Source organism: Vidua macroura, chromosome 8 (genome assembly GCF_024509145.1).
Source record: "Vidua macroura isolate BioBank_ID:100142 chromosome 8, ASM2450914v1, whole genome shotgun sequence".
Lineage (NCBI taxonomy): Eukaryota > Metazoa > Chordata > Aves > Passeriformes > Viduidae > Vidua > Vidua macroura.
The window spans coordinates 4,546,885-4,568,752 of NC_071578.1; the positions used below are offsets into that span (position 1 = coordinate 4,546,885).

The window sequence follows — 21,868 nt, forward strand, 5'->3', positions numbered from 1 at the left end:
AAAGAAAGAACAACCCCCATCAAAAAAAACCCCAAACCCATTAAAAAAAAAAAAAAAACCACAAAAAATGCAAACAAACAAACAAACAACCCCCCCGCCAAAAAAAAAAAAAAAAAAAAAAAAAAAACACACACAAAAAAAACCGGGTTCAGGAAAGATCTCATTAACTCCTATTTGGAAGCAGGAACAGAAATATTCAAAGATAAGTGAATTATTGTGGGGTTTCATCCTCCCCAGCCCAGAAAGGCTCTCTGCTCTCCTCTCACATTGCTGTGGTCAGATAACGCTCAAAGCCGCTGGAGCCTTATCTCCACAGACAGGAAAACATTACCCACAGTGGGAAAGCTCCAGGTTCTGTCATCCTCTCTCCCTGGATGATTTTGTCTCTTTTTTATCTTCACCTTTGATAGTGGTTGTTTTAGAGAGCAAAGGTGTACAATTATTTTTTTTTTAAACACGTCAACCAGTACTATCAGCTTCAAACTCTTTTTGGGAAGAATGTAAATCTTCTACTGAGTATTAAAAATATTTTATGATATTAATTTTATAGTTGTCATGTAGGTGCACAAAATAAGAATATAAACGTCTTGCTTTCCAGAATAACCGAGCTAAGTCTTTGGGGAGGTTAATAAATTAGCTCACTGAAAAATAGATCTGTTATTTGTCTATCTGATCTGTGCAGAAGTGCCTTAGACCTGAGAGGTGCTGCATACCCAGCAGTTATTATTTCTCCTCCACCCGACACAGAACAGTTCCACAAGCCAGCAGACATTAACCACCAGAAAGGCCAAAAATGTGGTCTGAAAAAAACACTCCGGAGTCTCAGAGGAAAAATATCTCCTACTTTTCACGCGGAACTGGGTGATAGGAGGCTCCACCTAGAGATCACACGCTAGAAATTCTCCTAGAGGCATGGAAGTGTGGGCACTGCTGTCAGGGACCCAGGGATGCTGTGCCAGCCCGCCCTGCCCGCAATGTCACCCTCGGAGCAGCTGGGCACACACGGAAAGGGGGGACGCAAGTAAAGGATGAAAAAAGGGCACACTCGGCCAGAGAAAAAAAGGGTAAAGTCTGAGTCAAGAGGGGTCCCGGCCAGAAAAGAGGGTGAAGGAGCTTTGGGAAAGGTGGAATGCTGATAGTATGAGTAAACTCCAACATCTTGGACTTTGCAGAAAGCTTTTCCAACTTTATGCTGTTTGCTTCATCATTATAATAATTTTGCTTCATGCCTTAATGGCTTCCTCTCAGATTTTCGGGGGGAAAAAGTGCAACATCCCTACTCCCACCTCCCAGAAACCCAGGACTTCTCCACTTTAAGATAACAAGAGAAATCTTACAAAAACTTGAAGAAAAAAACAAGCCTTTATAAAAAACTAGATTCACTGCTACATACAGAAGAAAAATGCCACTGCTTTGAAAGAGAATGGCTTCAAACCAGGGAATTTAAAACTCCACGTTCTTTTCCTGATATAATCTAGCCCTGGTGCTTGACAAGCATTAACTGCTGGCATAATTTACAAACTAAACGAACCATCAGGGTGCCTTTTGTAAAGCCTGACACGAAGCCAAGCGAGCTGCCCCGAGAAACAATTGCTAATGTGCACCGAGGGTGTCTTTGTGGTCAGGTGGCATTTCCTTCCTGTCGGAGGGCAGAGCTACCAGCAGGAGCGCACGTAGGACGCTGCAGGCTGCGAAACAACCCCGAAACTTTGTCATTTACAGAGAACAAACCCACTGCCCCGCCAACTTCCACCCCTCTGAAGGGACAGAGGGCACAGCCAGGTGGGGGCACTGGAATCTGGGTAATTGGGGCCAGTCTGCGTTTCGGGAAAGCATTTCTGAGAGAACCCTTCTGATCCATCAGTGTAAAGGCAGAAAAATCCGTGTTACATTTTCCTCCCCCGGGATGTTTTTTTATCACTATCCCTTGAGAGCAGAGGTGACTCGGGTGTGCCCGGCTGCCATCAGAACACAGAGTGCTTTAAATTCTTGCAAGATGCGTTCACTGTGCATCCCCGATATGCAAAATTCCACTCGTTTGAAATGCAAATCCCTAATTACAGTGTCAAAAGTGACACACTGAAGGGCAGCGCTCAGCAACTACCAGGCCATTAGTAGTGCCTTCACCAATGAGTGCCAGTTTCTTTTCCTCAGAGGTTGCACCGAAAATCTCAAGTGAAAAATCAAGGCAGACACAAGTCCCAGGGCAGGATTCAGGTTTCAGTTCTCCAGAGAGCTGCCTTCAGTATTTTTACTTCACCTCAGAAGGGCTGCAGTGAGCTCACTGGCTTGGAGCACCAAATAATTTGTAGGCTGCTCTACAAAGTTCAGATGACTATTAAGAAATTAAATAAACTGTTAAAAGGTAAAACTACACATGGCACAGAGGGCTTCACTGCTTTAGTTTCAGCTTTTTGGCTGAAATTCCCTATCCAGTATTTCCCCTTCTTTCATTTCTTTCCTCTCACCTCTATTTAAAAGGGAATTGTTAAAACAACAGTAGTAGTTCTGTTCCAAACCTTCAGAGTGTCCATAATAGGTGCACTCTAATTTCTCCATCCATTATAACACTTACTGTAAAACCTAAAAACAATTAGCCTAAAAAAAGAGCAAAAATAAAACCAACAACAACAAAAAAAAAACAACCTGGAACAGTCCAGTGACTTAACAAACTGGAGTCTCCAGATCAGTTTTTAAGTATGAAATACACTTTAAAAGCAAATTAGTACTAGACTTGACTGATTTTTAAAGCTGGAGAGTGACCCCTAGGTGGTGCTGACATCCTGATATTCCACGAGGTGAAGGAATATTCCACTTCATTAAACTATATCCTAACACATCACCCCTCAGCAGCTGCCCCCAGCAATGTGCACTGCAGCCAGCAGTTCCATTTTCTGTAAATATTTTATTTTAACACAGGGAGTTTAAATCTGTGGCCATACAGAATAATTTGATTTCCTCTTCAGTGAAGGGGCAGAGTGCACAGCCAGGTGGGGGCAGTGGAATCTGGGTAATTGTGGCCAGTCTGGATTTCAGGAAACCATTTCTGAGAGAACCCTGCTGATCCATCAGTATAAAGACAGAAAAATCCATGCTACAATTTTTTTTTTATCAATATCCCTTGCATAACATGTAAAACTTCCACAGAAGAAACTGAGATTAGCACAAGAAAATCAGCTCAGTCTGTCCAATTTCATTCTTAAGCTACACAGCCTGATTAGATTTGAAGAATTAGAGATGCTATGGCTGAATAAAGGAGAATCTGATCTCTTACACACTGAAAAAGAATATATTGCTCTGACCAAATACTTGCCATGGTGCAAAGAAACTCAACCAGATTTTAAGTTACCCAAACTGATTTATTGACAATTTAAATGTGACATATTTACAGCACTGTTTCTAAAATAATTTAACAATTTTCATAGATTTATAAAAGTACTGATAAATAGGAGACCCTGACAGTGACCAACCACAAATATTTCCCTATGCTACTGAACTACAACAGCAGTTCATTTCTTTTTTCGTTTTTCTCTTTTTCCCTCTTTTTCTAAGTCCCATAATGGAGCTGCTTTACCTCCACCCAATGTGTAAAATTGCCAATACCAAAATACAATAAAATGACCATGCAGTGTGAAAGCTGTACCAGAGCAAGTGATTTCAGATGTTAGACTACAGTAAAAATATTACAATGCAAAAGTGTCTTCCACACAGAATGTACTTGTGAAAAAATAAGCTTTTAAAGAGCTAATGGTTTATTTTTATAGAAATTAAAACCTACAATACTAGTACAGACATTTACAGTAATTTCCAATTTTGTGCTAGTTTTCACATATATCTAAAGTCAAACAAAACCAGTAATTTACAGACACCACTGCCTTAAGACAATGGTTAGTTAGCTTATGGATAAAAAAAAAAAAAAAAACACCAAACCAAAACCAAAAGAAGGTGCTGATATAATTTTTAAGGTTTTGAAATTTGTTATATTCCATTCTTGTATGACACCAATTATTCTGTCCTGGGATCAACAAATTGCTGTGGTAAAGCCATCCATATCTCTCAAGAAGTCAGTTTGGAAGTTGGAGAGAAGATGGACTTGCCTGATATGTATCTTAGGTTCCAGCAGACAAAGGAAGTCTCACAAAGCTGGACAATTGGGATCACAGTAAGCAGCAGCATGAGATACTTGTGGGGTTGGGATTAAAGCAAATGGTTTTTTTCCAAAAATGATGAAAAGTACACACCACCTAATCCAACATTTGAAATGTAAAGGTTCTCCTCGCTGGCATCACCGATGCCCCATAACACAATGTACACAAACAACAAATACTCACTTTTTAAGAACACATATTGCACAGCAGTGGGTGCAACACCAGAACACTGGTACCCCTGGCATAAATCTTGTTTTAAAGAGCTGTTTCAAACTATGCTATCCAGAGCAACTCCAAGCCAACGCTCAAACCCAGAATGGTCTGTGTACATCACTAACCCAAAAGTGTTTCAACAAAGTGAGAGAAAACACAGGCACTTCAGATTCTTAGTGCACCAAAAGTTATAGGCCACGATTGCAGGACTAGGAACAGTTCAGTACCAATAACAACACAACTAAAGGAGCTCTTCCACTGATCAATACAGAAACAAGAACTGCTCACAAAGCACTGGGAAGGAAATCATTCTCAAAACAGTAACCAAACAATACATTTAAACATTTAAAAAAACATAATTGCTGCAAAGCCTAATGTAACACAACATAAACCCTACTTAGTTAAAAAGATCTAAAGTGTCCAAATTCCAAAGTCCAAATTCTCTTCTCCCCCCTCCAAAACACCAATACATGCAGTCCATGGAAATCCAAATGTGCAAAAGGCTATAACCCACCTTTAGGAGTGCATCAAAAATAGGCTGACTATTCAAAATATTATTTTAGTGGAAATTTTACAGCACCATAGCTAGAATTCCAAGGGAGTTCAGAATTCTTGTTCTGATAACAAATCAGTTGACACTGTTGATCTTAAAGAACAGAAGAAACACTTTGTGCATTTCCTGGTATCTGAAAGTTACGGAGAGAAAAAATTCTCATATATGCCTAAAATCTTACTGTAGTTTAAGATGAAATTAAATAATCACATTTGTTGGCAACAAGTTCTCCAAAATAGAGCATTAGTTGCAAATTTAGTAAACCTGCCAGATTAGGAATTAGAAGTTGCTGGTACCTTGCTTACTTGCAGAAGTACTTTTTTTTTTTTTTTTAATGCATTTTGGGCTTTTTTTTTTCCCCTAAACTGTGAAGTTTGGCCCCTCCCTAGTAAGCAATTTACTATCAGGCTTTGAGAAAATGCCTAAGGTCCATCTCTGACCCTCAGCTGAAAGGCAACACACAAACACATTATATATACCCATGTGTGCACAGGAACACACACACACATATATATAACAGCAGTGCTCCGGTTTGTATTTTTTTGTTTTTTTTTTGTTCTCATTTCCTGGAATTTTCTTTGGTTCAAAGTCCGAGCAAGGAAATTAAAGGACCGAACAAATGGATCATTCTCCAAACGCTTCCATCCCTACACATCACTAACTGGAAGGCTTGCATCATCCAGATCCACGAGGCCAGGATCCTGTTCCTGAGTGCCATTTTTGCTCCGGGGTTCCCAGGGGCCCCGTTCAGTCACTTTGGAAGTTGATTCTCTTGGAGCGACAGCCTGGATCTTGTAGCTCCTTGGCTTGGCCTTGGTAAAAGACTCGTGAAATCCTCGCTTCTCCAAGGCAGGGGGTTTGGGGTGAGGGGCTGGGACCAGAGGGCTGCTGTGAGGGGCTGTGGAATGTGAGCTGGCTGCGGCTGGGACGGCAGGACGGACAGCACGGCCGGGTTCGGGAGAAGACTCGGGATGCTCCTGGAAAAAGAAGGGAATGTGTCAGATGAAGTGGCTGACGGCACATTGGAAAGATGCAGTTTCAGATTTCAGACTCACAAAAAAAAAAAAACAAACAAAAAAAAATCGAGACAGAAAATACACAAAGCGAAGCATCAGCCACGGCAGCAGGAGGCAGGTGCTTTCTGAGGCACTGCTTTACTGAGTGTGAGCTCACAGCAGGATGTGACAGCAACATCAGCTGCTGCATTTAATGAAATTAAATTCTTAAATCAAGCATAGCAGCTCTGTAGACTTTAATCCAGCAAATTGAGGCTCCTCATTTCACTAAGATGTTAAATAACCCCTTGAAGATGCACACTTTAAAGGCCATTGAAAGTCACATCTTTCCAAAAGAAAAATGTATTCAGACCTATTAATATAAATCAAGCACTCATATCCTGGATCCTGAAATAATGTACATTTTACTGTTCCCTGCTCTTGGAGCACCACATCTTCCCAATTTCTCCCAAGGACCAAACAAAAATTTTAGGCTATCAAGACTATATAAAAATTCCCAAAGTTAATGACCTAGAAAAGAAACTGATACTTAATCTACTCCTTCCATGCAAGTTATTGTTTTACATTTATTATCATTATCCTGCTGACCTTTACATAGCTACCAAAATATCTTCCACCATTTACTTACTGACAAAAACAAGTCCCCAGACTACCCAGGAATGATTTAGTTGTCTGAAGAACAGGCATGGAATGCCACTTGGATGTCCTGGGATAGCCTAACCTCCTGAAGAGGAACAAGATGTTCCTTGGGCTCTGCGCTGCATCCATCAGTTCTGTCAGGATGTCTCAAATCCCTGAGCAGAGCAGGGTTTGAAATGCTCTGATCCAAATGCTGTGTAATGTTGCAGTGAACTGTGTGTGCATTAGGAGCTGCAGCTGCTGCCAGTTCTGCCATCACCATTGTTAGTCCAGGAATTAAAGGAATCTGCCAGCCCATGTGCACACACAAATCAAGGCATTTCTCAAGCACATTTGTTAGCAAAAGAAAAAACAACCCCAAACCCATCACAGATGTGTGTCCAAGATGCAAATATACATCCTAAATTAAATACTTATTTTTTCCACTGTAGTTTTTCAAGTTTATTTTAGAATGTTTTGACATTCTCATGACATATGAATTAATAAATTTAATCAAAATGGATTCTGCCAAGTACTACCATATTTCTTTTTATAAATGAGCTTAATGTTATTGGATGAACCTGTGCAACTGTTTTTTTGGACTTGTGTTTGGTGTTCAACTTCACTAAAGTATTTCACATCATTTTTACTGCCTTATTTCATATCTGACTTGATACTCCACTTAAGGAAAAAAGTTTGCTTTAGAAGAACTTATGATTCACTGATTTACCTACTGTTCTTCTTATTTTTTAATAATTTCACCAAATAGGACAAAAAGGATATTAGGACAAGAGCTCTGAATTTTTTTGCTATGCTGCCCTGAAGGATACTCAGATTTTACTACCCACACTGGCTGTAATTTCACAGTTAAGAGACTGTGCTGCTGCACTACTCCTTAGGTGCCCTGCTTTGAACAGGGTATTGATTATGCATTATGATATAATGCTTCTATGTTTGAAGTAATCATTTCAGGCAGAGGTCTCATAAGCCATGCAGATCAGGCTACTACAGACCCTTCCAAATCCTGGAGTTACAACGTGCATGTTCTGTGTGCACTCATCTGTATTAGTTTGTGGGCAGCTTCCATTTAATCTCGCTTCTGCGCAGTTTCAAAACAAATGTAAAGTAAAATGGAAATATGAACTCTCATGCAAATTAGCTTTAGTACTTTCCTATTAAAGTGACATCACTTATGTTTAAATATTTACTGTGCTTTGATGTATAAGCAGTGGTTTTGGTGTTTTTCATTTCCAATCATTTTGAAAGCAAGAAAAAACAGTGCAAACCTGTGAGTGAACGATATTATTGATGAGTTAGTTTTCAGTAATGGTAATGACAACAGGTAGCATTATTTTTTTAGTTTGTTTTATAGTGCAAATTAGTGTCTAGCCCTAGCCCTCTGTTAAGAAGGCAAGTTTCCATGAGAGCCCACATACGTGCTGCATTCACCAGTTCTTGATGTATACCTCTGTATACAAGGATTCGACAGCCTTCTGGCCTGCCGCATCTGGAACACAGTGCAAAGCTAAGATTAGAGTCACCTGGACTTGGGAGAGAGGACAACAGAGGGAACAAGAAGTGATGCAGACAGTCATAGCTACATTGCTCAGTTAGCCCCACACGAAAAAGAAAAAAACCACAGGAAAAAAAAGCATACAGAAAGAAAAGTTACCTGCGTGTTTTCACTGCCCCCACAAAGAGAAAATTTATATCAGGAAGTTTTATTTAAAAGCATGAAGCAGCTACCAAAAAATTGGTTGAGAGCATAGTCTGAATTACCAGAAACATGGTATCAATGCAAATTTGTAGTCAAAAGCCAGGTTTGAATAGTTAGATTTCAGATTATGGGGGTAATGATATATCCAGGTTATTACAAAACATCCCAGAGACAGAAAAAGAAAAACACAGCATGCAATACCTGAACTGTGAAGTATTCCTGGTGCTACATCTGGGCATAATTGGAGACACTGTGACACCAGAGTAACTCCACTACTTTCCACAAGTTAATGACCTTTGTGCTATACAACTAATACAGTTTAAATGCTAGTAGGTGTGATATGCTGGCATCCACGTGGCTTCAGAAATATTAACACTTGTCACAGTGCCCCAGTTCTGTACTGCAAGACGTTGTTCTCACTGCATTTCCAACAGCAAGAACTAATTCATGTGAGCACAGATCTCTTAGTTTAAATTTTCATCTGTATCTGTATATACAATAAACTATCAGCAATAGAGAATGACAATTTAGCAGTGAGAGTTGTTACAAAGAAATTAGAATATTGTCATTTGATTGCAAAACACAGCAATTAGCAGAAACACCTCACAGGAATTAGAAAGTTTTACTTTAATTCCCAAACTAGTAATAGTGACAGATCATACTGGACTTCTCCAGGTTAGCACTGCATTATCTATGTGTTTGAGACAAACAATGCACAGAAAGTCACAGGTAGGACTAAAAAAGTGCTCCATTAAAAACACAAAGTATTTGATGTTTGAAAGTTCATGCAAAGAGGCCACGTTACTACAGGACAGGAGAGAGGAAAGGCAAAAGGAAGAACCAGGACTGAACGGCACGAGTGAACAGGAGCTAATGGCATCCCCTGTGAGCGAGGTGCAGGGTGACGTACGGAAGCCGCTGATCTGCCCGGTCCCCGCTGCGCTACGATGGCCCCAGAAATGGCCTTTATCCAGCTGTGCATGTCCTCGGGGCTGTCTGCCTGCAGCCAACAACAACACCATGGTCAACAGCAGCCCTCAGCCTGCCCACTGCCCCACCACCTGCAGCAGCACAACCTAACCCTGCTGCTCGGTGTGCCACTGAAACACACGGGGACCTTATTTCTTACAGGCAGACTTTATTTCTTAACCCAGACATTTCTTACTCTGAAGTTACTTAAAATGTATACAGCTATATAAAGCAATAAATAAAATGTCCTGAAGATCACGTTCCCCCTGGAAATCATGGCATGGTCAAAGTGAAGAAGTGCTGCTATTTCACTTCTAAAGTGTATTTAACTCTGGCAGTCTCTTGGGTTTGCCCGAAGTTTAAAAAAAGAAATTACCTGCACATAAAAGGTTCGAGAAGTTGTTACAATTTCAAAGAGATTGTCTCTCATCATAATATCACTGCAAATGAAATACAAAAATACTTCAAAAGCAAGTACAACTTTCCCACTGTATTTTAACAAGACTGAAGAACTGGCAGAGAATCAGAGCATTTGCTGTCTGACTTCTGCATTTCTTTATCACTCTTATTGGTTTTTTACTAATTTTAGCCCTAAGACTCTTTAGTTTACCAGTGGCACATGTGCTACTACATGTATTTTTAATTGGAACATTTAAAATCATATAGCATTAAGTCTAAAAATATTTATCATACATTTTAATTGGAACATTCTAAATCCTATGTGAAGTTCAAAAATATTTATCATTCTAGTCAAATTTCTCTAAGTAGTCTGCTAAAGAAAAAATAGAAAAATCGGTATCTTTCAAGTGCTACAAAAGCAATTATTCTTTAGTATGTTGCCATTTGGTAGGAGGGAAACAGCAGGGTGAAGAGTGTTCTCAGCCAGATTCATCCATCTAACATGAGTTAATGTCCTCTAAAGGTTTAGAGATTATGTAAGCAGAATAGAGACTCCTGAAATTGCTGTCTCAGATCAGACAGCACCCACACATCTCTAACTCTTGGTTCCATGATATCCCCTTGTTCTGCCCTTGTCCAAATTTGCAAGTTTGAAACACACATTAATACAGAACCCTCAAAACCCATTTAATGCACAAAACAATGTGCTGTCCCATAAGGAAAGAACACCCCACATGCACACATCAAGTGTAGTTACTGAACAGTTCTCCAAGGAGCAGCCTGGCCATGACCAAGCAGGGAATTCCATCCCATGTAATGACATCAGTGCTTCCCTCCTCACCTCTGTTTGCATTCCTGAACTTTATGGACCTCCTTAAGTGGTATAACCCTGAGAGGTTCCTTTTCCTGAAAAAAGAAACATGATTTAGTGCAGTGGGTCTAACAACTAGAACAGAAAGCCAGAGGCCAGGACAGCAGCAGTCTTACATAAATGAGGCTTTCAAGGCAGTCACTATGAAAAAGTGGTGCCAACCAAAATTTCATTTGCTTTTGTAAGTATTAAACCAACCATGGCTCTTGCAATGAAGAGGAGGACAAATCAAGAAGCAAAACCTCCCAAAACATTAATTCCATACTATAATGAAGACAACCATGCTGTCCTCTTCCCCTAACCAGATCAGACAACTGATCCTGACCTCAAGCAGCTCATTTCATTCAAATTTTAATTACATTAATCTGCTATGAAATGCTACCATAGAAGATGCTATGTTAATTGGACTGCATGACATGGCTGTAAGTAAGATTAACTGTATCCTATACTAAATACAATTAAAAGTACTACAAAGAAACCAGTCCTTAACACCTGTAAAAGAACAAGTACTCTCAAAGCATTCAGAAATTCTGTTACCATAACAAAAATAAGTGTTAAAGTTTCACACCACAGGAAAAAAGTGAGAACATTCAAACAGAAACACTTTCACTTTTCCCATGACCTTACTATTCTTTTCCAGTGGTTGTTGCAGTAAACTACAAACAAACAACAACTTATTTTACTTCCTACTGTGTTTTAAGCCCAGTTACAATGGATTGCTTCAGTTGGCTACAACTTCCAGATAAAACAAAAGCTTTCAGCTCTGGAATGACTTCCCCTACCATTTCTGTAACAGATGCTTAGGAGATTTATGCTGAGCAAGCAGCAAATGTCACCCAAATATAATCATCCTCCAAGAGCAGTTTTCATTAGATCATTTTGCTCTTTAGCAGATCAAATGTAGAAAGTTTAAAACCCAATGTTTTCAGTTATTGTGCTCCTTGTATCTCTTCTCTGCTGTTCTTAGATTCAATCATCTATTAAAATGCACTTTCAAAGTAATACTGTGAAAAAAAATCAACTGTGAAGATAATCTCTGGAGTACAGACACCTCTTGGAGGGAAAAGCCCAGCTCAGAAATGATCATTTTCTGAGTCTCATATTGCCTGTATTCCACTATGCTCCTGTGGACTGGCACAGGCTCAAGGAACACGATGAAACACTCAAAGTGAGAGGATTTCTACCATCCTTCTATTACACTCTCCCACAGTACAATTCTTCACTGGGTTAGAACTTGTTTGTGAGCAATCTGAACTCAGGTTTGTTTTTTAAATAAAAATAGAGGGTTTCTTCTAGGCAATGAGTCAGAATTGTTCTGCTGACAGCTTAACAAAGATAATGATGCAAGATCAAACCCCTGCTACTGTTGCAGACGCCCTCATTAGAAATGAAATCAAAGTTAACTTCAGAAACAGCCTGAAATTTGGGTTCTTGACATTTTACATCTTATGTTTGGCCTGTAAACTCAATTCTCCTTAATACTCTACAACTCAAGTTTCATTCCTTAGGTACAGATTTTCTTACATTTAGTCTGTTTTCCCAAGAAAGGAATCCCACACTTTACTATCTTCAGAATCAGCCATTTAATTTTTAAATGAAGCCTGAAGGCACTTAACATCTGGTCAAAATCAGCCAAAAACTTAGAGTGACAAGGGAAGAAGAAAGGTCATGAAAATAAAATAAACTCTGCAACTGTTGCTGTTGAACAGAAAATCAAAGAGTTTTTTGTCCATCTTGGCTGCCCTGGTGAAACAATTGTGTGGGAGAAGATCCCATCATCTGGATGATAAAGCATAATTCTAACTTTAAATGAAGAATTGCAAGATCACAGTTTTGTCTTTCCCACAGTGATCAGCTATTTCAACAACACAATTAATTATATGAAAGTGTAAAATGACAAAGTACTAATACAAGAATCAGGGTGACTGTAGAGTAAATTTTATTACTGTTCTTCAGTGCCCTACAGGCAGGTTGCCAAACAGATTGAACAGTTGCCCCATTAATTTTTTTGTTCTTCCCAATCATGAAAACTTATTATAGTATTGACTCAAGAACAGCAGGAGCAGCAGAGCACATTTCTCAAACACAAGCATATTCCTTGCAACTGTCACTGGAAAATAACACAGAATTGGAAACCTACCAGTTCAGACTTGAAATATCCTATTGTGTTTTCATCTAATTGAAAGTATCTTCTCTTCCAGTTCTTCATCTGTTAAGGGAAAAAAAAAATTATATATTTTATATATAAAATAAAAGATACTTACATGTCATGAATTATGAATATATTGAATTATACTTAGCATTATAGTTTTTATTTATACTATATAATACGTTGTAATTACTTTTTATTCATAACTATTAATTTTGAGTAATGTCTTCATTGCAGTTTATTATAATTACAAATTTTGCATCTTTAGTGTCCCCAAGATAATTATGCATGCTTTGCACAATTAATGTTTTTGAAAGCTGAAAAAATTAAAAATTCTTTAAGCTACTATTTTCTAAGATTTTTTTAAACTGTAGAAACTCAGCAGCAGAACAATTCTGTAGGAAAAACTGGAAGACAATACATCACAGGTTTCTAGTTTATTTTTAACTAAAAAAGGGATGTCACAAAAAGAAGCTTCATAATCCAAGATAAAAAGAGTCTGAGAACTCAAAGATGTGTATCTTGCTTAATCTAAACTATCTGTTCCTTCTTCTAGCAAGGCATCACATGAATAGCTCCACTTGTGTTAATCAGTCTGATAAGATGTACAGTTCTTCCTCTGAACTGAATCAGCTTTTCCTAAACATTTGACTGATTTAAAAAGCAAGCACTGAACTTCTGTCCCAGTCTAGATGGTTTTAGTAAGCAAAATAAGGATCTCTACAGAATGTAGAACAGGAGAATTCCCAGCTGCATGCACTAACATGGAAGTCTGGGCACACACTTTGCATCTCTAAAGTATCTTCAACAACACAACCCTAAAGAACGTCATGAAAAGAAGTAACACAGATAAAAATTAAGTGCTACTGGAGGATAAATTTTATCTTTAGTTAATCCTTATTCTTGTCAGTAGTAATAAAATCACTTTTCTTCTGTTTTTTCTTCTGTTTTTAATAATACTTACCACTGCTCCTTGTTTGACACAGTAACCAGCTTTGATAATGGCATTATCTGGGGGATGCTTAGCAGCAAAATAAGGAAGGTGACTTTGTGACCGTTTCAAATAATTCCTGTCAGCCCCTTCACTGCCCTCACTGACTTCTTCTTTCTAGAAAAAACACAGGAGAGTTCAGACTACTCTCAAGTTTTTATTTTTCTAAAGGTCAAGGAATAGCTATAGTAGTTACAATAGGAAATAATTTTATCATCCCATGTTCAGAAATCTCATTTCCAATTTGAAATAACAAAATATTTTAACTGATTTCCAGAGACAACTGAGATTCCCCAAGGGCTGAGTCCTTGTAAGCTGCTCTTAGAAACTAAACCACGAATGTGCTGAGTACTTTCAAATAATATTGACAAACACTCAGTAAAAAAAAAGGTACAGATTTGAACTCATGCATGTATTTAGTGCAAACTTGTAACATGGGCAAAACACTAGAGGTGGCTACAGCAAACAAGAAGTTATTTCTAGGACTACAAGGCATCAGAATTTACCAAATTTTTAAAGCATTTTGGGAGTATACATGTCATTTACATGATATTCATCTAATCTGTAATTATTTTCAGCTCAGGAAACTTTCAGCAACAGATCCAGTTCTATATTTAGCACTGCACAGATTCTACTTCCATAAGCTTGTCCAGCCTCTCAAACTTTTCTTCCCACTTTTCCTTACAACTTTTTTCCCCTTTTTTCTGTTAAAGGGGCAAAACTTCATCACTGTCAACACCAACAATTAATTTCACACAGACAAAAATCTAATTATTATATTAACAAGTATGTGTGAGCAAAAAAAAAAAAAAAAAGGGTACTCAAGCAATTCTTTAAAATCTTGTATAAAGGGAATAAAATCCTCAGAACCCCCACTCAGTATGAATAAAAGATGCATATAAAAGTACAGTTTTGTGTGTTAAATAATAATCCACTCGTTTGGAGGGTATTACCTGGGTGGGTGTAATGATGGGAACACCACCAACAATTTCTGTCCTGTAAGAGACTTGCTTCTTTCCCCCTGGGCTTTCAGCTTGACGATTTGCATTATCCATTTGGCAGAGAGGATCAGACTGCTTTGGTACCTGCAGTTGGAATGTGAGAATTGACATCAGTTTCATGAAAAAAAAAAAAAAAAGCCCTGAGCATTACTCAAGAATTTTGAGGCATTTTCAGCAGGATTTAACAAATGGTCACTAACTGTAGAAGGCTAAAAATGGCTTACACAAAAATTTGTTGTAATGACTATGCTTTAGTGCTAAAGAGGAAAGTGGTGCCATAAAGACATTTCAGTGGATGAAATCAGTTGCAAGCTTTGCCATGAAATGCTTCACTTAATTTTCACGAAGCACTGCTGATTTATAGAACTGGTTCTTTATTTTTCAGCTGCTTTCAGTTTTAGTAAGAAAGTGGAGACGCCCCAGTGCCTGCAGAGCCAGCCCAGCAAGGCCATAAACAGAGGGACTTTGGTCACACAGGGTGTCTGACCAGTGTGACATTTGTCCTCACATGTACTTGGCATGAACATTGTGTCACTGCCCCCATTAATCATACATATATTGCTAAATTCTGTTCAAAATGACCCTGCCTACCTACCTATCAGTAACTATTAGATACTTCTCTCAAACGTGGAACTAAGGCCATCAAAACTCCACAGGAATTTGATTTCCCTATAAGAGTTTTGATCTAAAAAGTTTACTCAGTTTTCTCAGTAAATTTCTTTAACCTAAGAAATGCCTGACTACAAGACATTTTTTATTTCTAATCTCCTTCACCTTTAATATTAATATAGCAAATCTGAAGTGACTTCAACAAGAAGAGATCAAGTCTCACACCCAAATACCCCACCCAGCAACCTACTGGGTATTTACAGAAGACATCCAAACTCCTGCAGAAAGAAGGACACACAAATTGTGACACATTCAAAACTTGGAACTGAACTGATCTAGACAAGAAACCAAAGCTACTTTATAGTCTGTGGTTCAAGTTCCTGTGCCCAGGAGTGCTTATTTTACAAAATGCAGCCTGCAGAGAAGTACAGACAGTGCTGAGAGCAGATGTCAGCCCAGGACAGTGCCCTGCTGGCCACTCCTCGGCCAGGGACTCCATCCCCAGCCAAGTCCAGCACTGAAGGACAAGCCACTCATGAGCCTCAGCCTATCAAGAGCAGGGGCTTGTAGCTACAGCTTTGTGGGCAAATGCTTCAGCTGTCACAAACTCCTACTGAAATGCTGCAGACCAAGCCCACAACCGCCTCCTCACACAAAGGCATTTTCCAACAGCACTCAGAACGGGTACACAGTGTGCTAGGCTGCAGAGGTTCACAGTCATTCTGACATTATCAGCACTCAAGAGGACTAAAACATGCAATGAATCTTGGAGGATTACAATCTGCAGCAAGTAATGCTCATATTCAAATTAATAATTGAGTGATCTTAATGATTTGATTCAATAATTGGCCGTACTTAATGCTGTACTGGAGCTGTGAAGAGATGAACAGTTCAAAGGCTTGTTCCTTCAAAGACAAAATACTAATGATTTCACCAGCCATTTAAAATGCAAGATAAACAGATGATAAACAGCATTCACTCTAAATTGATACATTTATTTATTTATTTATTCATTTAATTTCTTCAACTGGGAACAGCTCCAGCCTGCTTGTGGTGCATCCTCCTTATGAAAAACACAAGTGAGAAGGATTTATGCTCCTGTTTTTTTAAAATTTATTATTAGCAGTAGCATTTTTGTAACTCCAAAGAATGGGCTATACTAAAACAATGCAAAGAACTCAGGTAAACATCCTTAGATAGCCCAAAAATGAGAAAGTCACTGACAATAAACACAAAAGTGTGCACCCATGCTCAAAACCCCTTCTTTGTTGGGGTGTGCTCTCAGAAGTGTTCACTGTCATCACTTCCCCAAAACTGGAGAAAACAAAACCATAACTTCTGCCTCCTGAAAAGACTGAGATAACACGTGGGGGTTTCTATCATGAGATAACAACTTGTCCTGGTACAACCCAGCAAAGTAATTTAACATTTACCAGAAGAACCATCACTGTTTCTTTACATGGATGTCATGCAAAATCAGGAGAAAGCCTTTGGAGCTTGATCAATATTTTAGTGATACTTTTAAGAACTTTTGACAGGAGGTAAAAGTATTTGTGTATTTTCATTGCTTGCTAGTGTCTTCTGGATATTTCAAATAAAATTAAGTATGCACAGTTAATTTTAAATTATTAGGAAAAATCCTAAGCTGCAATTAAAAGGATTATCTTTTGTCCAATTTCCAAAAAGAAAGTTAAATTCAAATTTGGGGGGGGGGGTCCCCTATAGTTTCTCCAAGTACTGCAAAGTCAAGCCAAGACGTGTTTGTAGTGATAGAAAACTGGAGGCAAAGGTTACATTTAAGCACCTTGAGACAGTCACCATTTGAAAGCACTGCTAAATATCAACTCAACCACTTACTGTGATTTTGGTAGCTTTGTTCAGAACATTTACCCATTCAACTAGGTCCTGCTGATCATTGGCTTGTAGAAAGTATTTTCTCATCCCTGCATTCATAACTGTTAAAAACCATTATGAAAAGTTAACAACACTGAAATTTAAGAGCAAACTTAATATCATTATGAAGAGATTTGATTTCAGATGAAAATTCCATTTAAAGTATTCAAGTACTCTGCTGTGTTTCCTTTCAGAAAGTCATCTTCAGACACATAAATCCACTTGATTGCTTTATTCTAAAAAAATAATTATTTAAGCTCTCCACTTAAATGGCATGGTACAAACTTTGAAAAACGATTTTTCTGGCCTAGAAATGAAGTCCTGAATTTTATCAAAATATTCTACAGTTCCATTTCCTCTTCCTCAATTTCCCCAAGCAACAAGTTTTATACCTGGGGACTTCTACAATTCCTCCTTTTAATCCTCTGCCCAGAATCTGTTATCCTTTGTGACACTATGAACATGACTATGGTCACTGATTTACTTATTTAAATTTTTTTTTTAATTGCTGGGAAAATCAGTATTAATTACTAAGTATACGATGCACAGGACCAAACAACTTTAAGACAGCTACAACACAAATTTTATTTTACTTTAGTGACTTGGCAGAGAAACATATTTTAACGAGTTTATATCTCTACCTCACAACCCCTGGCATCCTTTATCCAAAAAGGATAAACACATTTCAGTGTAACTGCAAAAAAATCATGGCTAATTCTTGAAATAGGTTTTACTGTGATTAAAACCATCTGAATATAAAGAAAATAAATTTATATTTTTCCTCTACAAAGTATGAAAACTCTCTAATAAATTAGAGATATTTAAGCCAGCATCTTGGATCATTAAGGTGTTTTACAGCTAGCCCACTGACAGGAGAAACTTTACAAGTGCCGAGGACAAAGCCCTCCACAGATGTGCAGAGGAATCTGTAGATGGCACTGAACTGACACACCAGGTACTTCCCTAAAACCTGGAGGAGTTTTAGGATTATCTAAAGCTTCAGTAAATTTTAAACAAATTAAAACCTAGAAGGCACCCCAAGATTTTTTTTTTGTGCAGCAACAGAAGCAGAAGTTTGACTTAAGAGCATTGGCTGACAGTATTTTTAGATCAATTAAATCAACTTTTTCATCAGTAAAACAGATTTCAATAGTTAAATTTCTTGTCTTCCCAGCTGACAGGCAGGCCACATTTCTGAAAACAACTGTCATTACTTATTAATGCCTCAAAAATTTCAGACATCTGAAAAAACAGCTCTCACCTACCCCTCATTAAGCTGCAATATGAAAAAACACAAAAACACCTTATGAGGAAGCCAACCTTTCCATCATACTAAAGAAGAAAGTGAATACAAGGTATTTTTTAAACACTACCAGCTGCAGCTGGTACGAGAACTGCAGAGCATTATCCTTGTTCCAAATGTCTGAAGAAGGCACTTGATGCACACAGCACATGCCAAACTTACCAAAACAGAACTCTGCCTTTGGCCTCAGCTTAGTTGCATCGCTAACCTAGAAGGGAAATTAAGATTATAAATGTCACAGAATACACATCAGATACCACAAGTTTCATTCACTTTCAAGGGGGTAAATTCAAAGATTAGCAGTACAGCAAGGTGGTTAGGCATAATGATAAAGAGAATTAAAAACAAACAAAAATTAAAGACAAACAAAGGAGGTGGGAAGATGCAGTACTGACAACAAAAATGCAAAGGAAGAATGAGAAATTAACAGAAAGACAAGAAAAGGTCAAGCATTTTTCTCCATTTATTTGTTAATGCAGTATCTGCTACAAATTTAACCACAGAAACTTTCTTAGTTCACAGTTCCCTTTCAGACATATTTAGAACTGACTGTGTACACAGTGTAAAGAACTAATATTTTTTAGAAATTTTTCTGTCCTGTCTATTAAAAGTCGTTATTACTTGCATGGTATCACACCCAAAGACATCTTCCCCTTTGCAAATGGCCTGTCTTTTCTCCAAGACTAATGGGAATTCAGATACTCATAAAGAACTGAAATGTCAATTTTATGAGCACAAAAAAGCTGCTGTTTGAAATCACTAAACAAACTTAGACAACACAGTAATTAATCTGTTCTTATTCTAACCTGAACCTATTGAAGTGTTGTAACACTTCTCTAATTCAGGAGTATCACAGAAGCAAAAGGAGTAAGTGGCATTTAAATGTGTCTGAAGTTGAGGCCCTTGGTAGTTACCACCAAGAATTTAATGAGTGTCTCACATATTAATTATCTCACCTTTGAAATATAGGTAAGTTTAATGCACCCAACAGGTGGAGATCCAGAGGGAAGATTCTGAAACAAATCACATATGTTACAAACTGAAACTAGTTTATTCTCATGCCACAGTCAGTGTTCATGCATAAAAAGCAAGTAATTCTACAAACAAAAAGAAAATCCTACATATTTTTATAGACAATGCACAATGTATGCTTGAAACAGGATCTAAACTACTTGTTTATTATACACACATCTGTTAACTAAAAACAGAAAGACTGCTAGAAACAATACAAATAGTAATTGTTTCAGAGGTTTATGTATTTTACTAGAGGAAAAAGGATTCTTGTGGGTCTGCATCCAGGAAATCCGGAAAGAATACTTTTTCCTTAACAGATGTTGGAGTCTCATGTACTTTGACCAGGGCAGGAGGAAGGGACAAGAAGTGACATTCATCTATTATGTCAGATACTTCAAAGGCCATCTCACATATTTTCCAATCACCTCAGGGATTTAGAAAGGCCTTCACATAGTTACAAGAACTCTGCAGTTCTTCAAAATTGCAGCGGTGGAAGAAAATCAAGAAGTTTCAATTTGCCTCTTGCAAGAAACCCTTTCATTTGTGCGTGTAAAATAAAAGGCCTAACCTAGGCCTGGGTGTGCACTGCAAATATCATTAAGTCTTAAAACTTCTAAGGAATTACAATTTCTACAGCACTTCAAGATTTTGTCCACATGCCCTGAATTGCTTCTTTTCACTCGGCGAGACCAAAGGTTTGAAGTCTGTGTTACTTGCAGAAATTCTTTTTCTCCTCAGTGAGAGCTGCTAAATGCTTCAGTCACAAGTCACATCCACCGAGCTGCACTTCATTTACATTTTGTTTTTGCTGGTTCCTTTGAACAGCAGGCTCATGCTTTTTAACTCTGAAGGGTACATGGATATTCTTCTGGCAGGCAGCTGTCAGCTGACCTGGATCCTATGCTCTCACTGCCTCTGTGCCCAAACTTTGAGCAATTATCTGTTCTACCCTCTGCTAGGAAACACAGGGATGGCAGGCACATTGTAAAAGCAGCTTTTATCTAAAGGCTGCTCCCCATCCCAATGGATACAAGCTGTCCTCACTCATACACCATCCATGGACTGCAATTGCAGGGTTCATTAAAAATTGCTTGGCAATGACTGATTCTGTTCAGGGAAAGCAATGTGTAACGCAAGGAAAACCACACACTGCCATGTAAGGTTAAAGGTGAGTTAAACACCAGGGTGTGTGATTTGGCTCATATTAAACTGATTTACAATTATTTCATTTACACAACGATTTTTGCCCCAGCTTCCAGGTCCATAAAAATAAACCCCATTTTTCTTTTGCCAATTTGTTAGAAAATCCAAAATGGAGACAAACCAGGAAACTCCTGCCAGGAAGAGCTCACCTGTGGGTTATCCATGTACCACACCAGGCTGTCCTCCTGTGTGTCCAGGATGAAGTACCGCCGCAGGAATTTCCCACTATTCTCATTTTCCTCAATGTCCAAGAAACCACAGATGCGATTCTGGCGATCCACATAAGGCATTTCTGACCCTGGACATCACACTGCACAACAAAAAGCACAGGAGGTAAGCAAAGTTCCTTGTTGCTAATTTTAAGACCGCTCTGTGCATGACATTTTAAGCAGTTTCAATCAGCAGCTTCAAGAAGTTTCTACGGAAGGGTAAGTGAAGCATAGCTGCTCTCCACACCACCACCACTGAATTTTTTAGACAGGACTTTCATACTTTGCAGCATGTATTTAGCAGATCCAACAGCCTAAGTGTAAAGTTACAAGTGGTAAGCAGCAGATGAGCATCAAGACTTTGACAAGATCACTGAAAAATAAAGGTTCTCCTTCACAACGTGCACAAAATTGAGACAGCAGAGGGGTTACACTTCCTCCTTTGACATTGCCTCTCATGGCCAAGAAAGAATCTTTGTCAGGAGCTCCACTGCCCAATGCAATTTTTCACATCTAGCTTATGCAAATGCAATAAAAAAGCTTCTAGAAACATTGTTCTCATTTTTCTTCTTTCCTTCAAAAAGCACTTCATGTCTTGCTGTGTCTAAGAAGACATTTTTTCATTCTTATACATTAAATAGGAAAAATGGAGCTGTATGTGCACCAGCAGAGATGTGAACACCCTCTACTCATGGTACTGAGGTCTGAGTGCACCAGGCTTTTATTTTGGCTTTTGTTCTGAGGGAGAAGTTGGAGTATTTTTTTTTCTTCTTTTTTAGTTTGTTTTGCTTTAAAAAATTAAATCAAAAGCTGCATTGTGCCGACCTATTACCATTTTACCATTCACCTTTTATGGATCTGCCTTTTGCATCACAAGTTTTGCTTCCTTTTATTTTATGGGACAATCATTTTACTTTAAGAGGCAGCCTTGCAAGACCAAAGATAAATTTGCATACTCATCTAAAAATGATAAAAAATCAGCTTGATGCTAA

General features: G+C 38.3%; 1 protein-coding gene across 5 annotated transcripts in view; it reads right to left on the reverse strand.

Moving 5' to 3' along the window:
• Positions 1–3,338: 3,338 nt before the first annotated feature.
• The window catches only part of PLEKHA1 (pleckstrin homology domain containing A1), a 31,466-nt gene continuing 12,936 nt past the window's right edge, over positions 3,339–21,868 (reverse strand). For 2 of the 5 annotated variants that reach the window (XM_053983539.1, XM_053983541.1), the window contains exons 2-12: positions 20,817–20,977; positions 19,407–19,463; positions 18,613–18,658; positions 17,112–17,209; positions 14,598–14,729; positions 13,618–13,761; positions 12,645–12,713; positions 10,475–10,539; positions 9,611–9,674; positions 9,176–9,265; positions 3,339–5,891 (exon numbers count right to left, since the gene is read on the reverse strand). In XM_053983539.1, the coding sequence (XP_053839514.1) occupies positions 5,562–5,891; positions 9,176–9,265; positions 9,611–9,674; positions 10,475–10,539; positions 12,645–12,713; positions 13,618–13,761; positions 14,598–14,729; positions 17,112–17,209; positions 18,613–18,658; positions 19,407–19,463; positions 20,817–20,957 (1,236 nt within the window). In that variant the 5' untranslated portion in view covers positions 20,958–20,977 and the 3' untranslated portion in view covers positions 3,339–5,561. Of the gene's footprint in view, positions 5,892–7,984; positions 8,056–9,175; positions 9,266–9,610; positions 9,675–10,474; positions 10,540–12,644; positions 12,714–13,617; positions 13,762–14,597; positions 14,730–17,111; positions 17,210–18,612; positions 18,659–19,406; positions 19,464–20,816; positions 20,978–21,868 lie in introns of all 5 variants that reach the window. The other 3 variants (XM_053983543.1, XM_053983542.1, XM_053983544.1) reach the window with 3 other exon arrangements.